The sequence below is a fragment of the Cyprinodon variegatus genome, unplaced genomic scaffold, assembly GCF_000732505.1.
Source record: "Cyprinodon variegatus isolate N-32 unplaced genomic scaffold, C_variegatus-1.0 Scaffold269, whole genome shotgun sequence".
NCBI classification, from domain to species: Eukaryota; Metazoa; Chordata; class Actinopteri; order Cyprinodontiformes; family Cyprinodontidae; genus Cyprinodon; species Cyprinodon variegatus.
Window position 1 is genome coordinate 136,374 of NW_015150722.1, and position 1,760 is coordinate 138,133.

Genomic DNA, 1,760 nt, shown 5'->3' on the forward strand with positions numbered 1-1,760 from the left:
AGTGAAAAACTATCAACACATAATAAATAAAATACTAGATATGAAGTTAAGACAAGTGAAATCTGGAGCTGGATCCCTGCACCAAAGTGATCTTTGTGATCGTTAACCAGAACGTCATGCTCCGTTAGTGAAGTCCTGTAAAAGTGGGATTAGGCCATCCCAGCTGCTAGCCAGGCGGCGGCCATCTTGGTGTCCGGCCGGAAAACAATGTGCAGGAAAGGAGGAGGTGAGCTCAGCAGGAGGCAGTAGTTGTAGTTTAGATGGAGGCGATAATGAGGATGGTGGCGATCCATGGCTGAAAACGAGGGGAGCTCATGCAGACTGGGCCAGACGGGAGGAAGGTTCTGGGGCTGATTTCCGGGTCACACCGCGGTGCCTGGATGGATGGTTCCTTAGGTGGGACAGAGGACTGAAACGGATGATAAAACCAACACTGATGCATTCTCTGAAGCAGCTAAAGACTGTCCAACGGTAATTTATCAGTGGCGGCTGGCCAATAGAGGGCGCTAGAGCGCTGACCCACCCAACCAATGACCCTGATTAGGGCATAATAAAAAAAATATTTTTTTAAGATTTAATTTTAAATAAAAATTTCACATTTTAATATATATATTTTAGATGTGCAAGATAAATATTCAATCTTCAATATCGAGTAAAGCATCACTTTTTGATGGATTGGTGACGTATTTCCGCCATAGGGCACAGAAATGTTTACACATTGACTCCTAAAGTTGTACATGCACAGCAGCTCCTCTGCAATACAGAAGGAGAGGACGGCCCATGGTGCATGTACCTTCCTGATTCGTCCCGGAAGCATGATCCGTCCTACGCAAACAGAATAATAAGATCTGGATCGCAGAAAAACTACGTAATAACGGTACTGACAATACTTATTTATGTAATTAAAACATTAAATGATGCTAAATTACATCATATAGAAAATAATGAAGACTTTTCTTGAAGAAATGAATACATTTTCCATTCTCTTCATTGTATTGCGTGACGTCATCATGGTACACGCTCAGAGCAGTCATGGTAACGTTCCAAAGGCTATTTAACGGTTATGCTTTTTTTCGTTTTTAGAATATGCGATATTTACACAAATGAAAGTCAAAAGGAACCCCCCCACCAGAAAAATAGAAAAGAGTTTAAAAATAAGAAAAACAAAGTATTGCCTAGCAGGAAGTTATTCTGTTCACGCAGGACGGATCAGATAGTGACAAGCGCAGCTAAGCAGCGACCTAAAGTGACAGGAAGTGTACTTGCGCATCAGCAACAGACAATTTGCGAGTGATTGACAGCAAGTGATGCGGGAGTTGGAGACGCATTGGAGAGAGAGAGAAATGGTGCAAGAAAAAATATATTCAGCAAGAAGGCTAGGCTAACTGCCTAGCTGTATGCAGTTAGCTTTGCTGCATGCAGCGAGGCTAACTGCATACAGCGAAGCTAACTGCATGCAGCGAGGCTAACTGCATACAGCAAAGCTAACTGCATACAGCTAGGCTAACTGCATGCAGCGAGGCTAACTGCATGCAGCGAGGCTAACTGCATATAGCTAGGCTAAATGCGTACATCGAGGCTAACTGCATACAGCTAGGCTAACTGCGTACAGCGAGGCTAACTGCATACATCCAGGCTAACTGCATACATCCAGACTAACTGCATACAGCTAGGCTAACTGCATGCAGCGAGGCTAACTGCATGCAGCGAGGCTAACTGCATACAGCGAGGCTAACTGCATGCAGCGAGGCTAACTGCAT

At 44.0% G+C, this 1,760-nt stretch overlaps 1 protein-coding gene across 1 annotated transcript in view; it reads right to left on the bottom strand.

The window, feature by feature from the left end:
• Positions 1-252: 252 nt before the first annotated feature.
• LOC107089868 (fasciculation and elongation protein zeta-1-like) overlaps positions 253-1,760 on the bottom strand; it is a gene marked incomplete at its 5' end in the record, with an annotated part of 15,912 nt that continues 14,404 nt past the window's right edge. The window contains one exon of the mRNA XM_015382888.1: positions 253-391. Coding sequence (XP_015238374.1) covers positions 363-391 — 29 coding nt within the window. The remainder of the gene's footprint in view (positions 392-1,760) is intronic.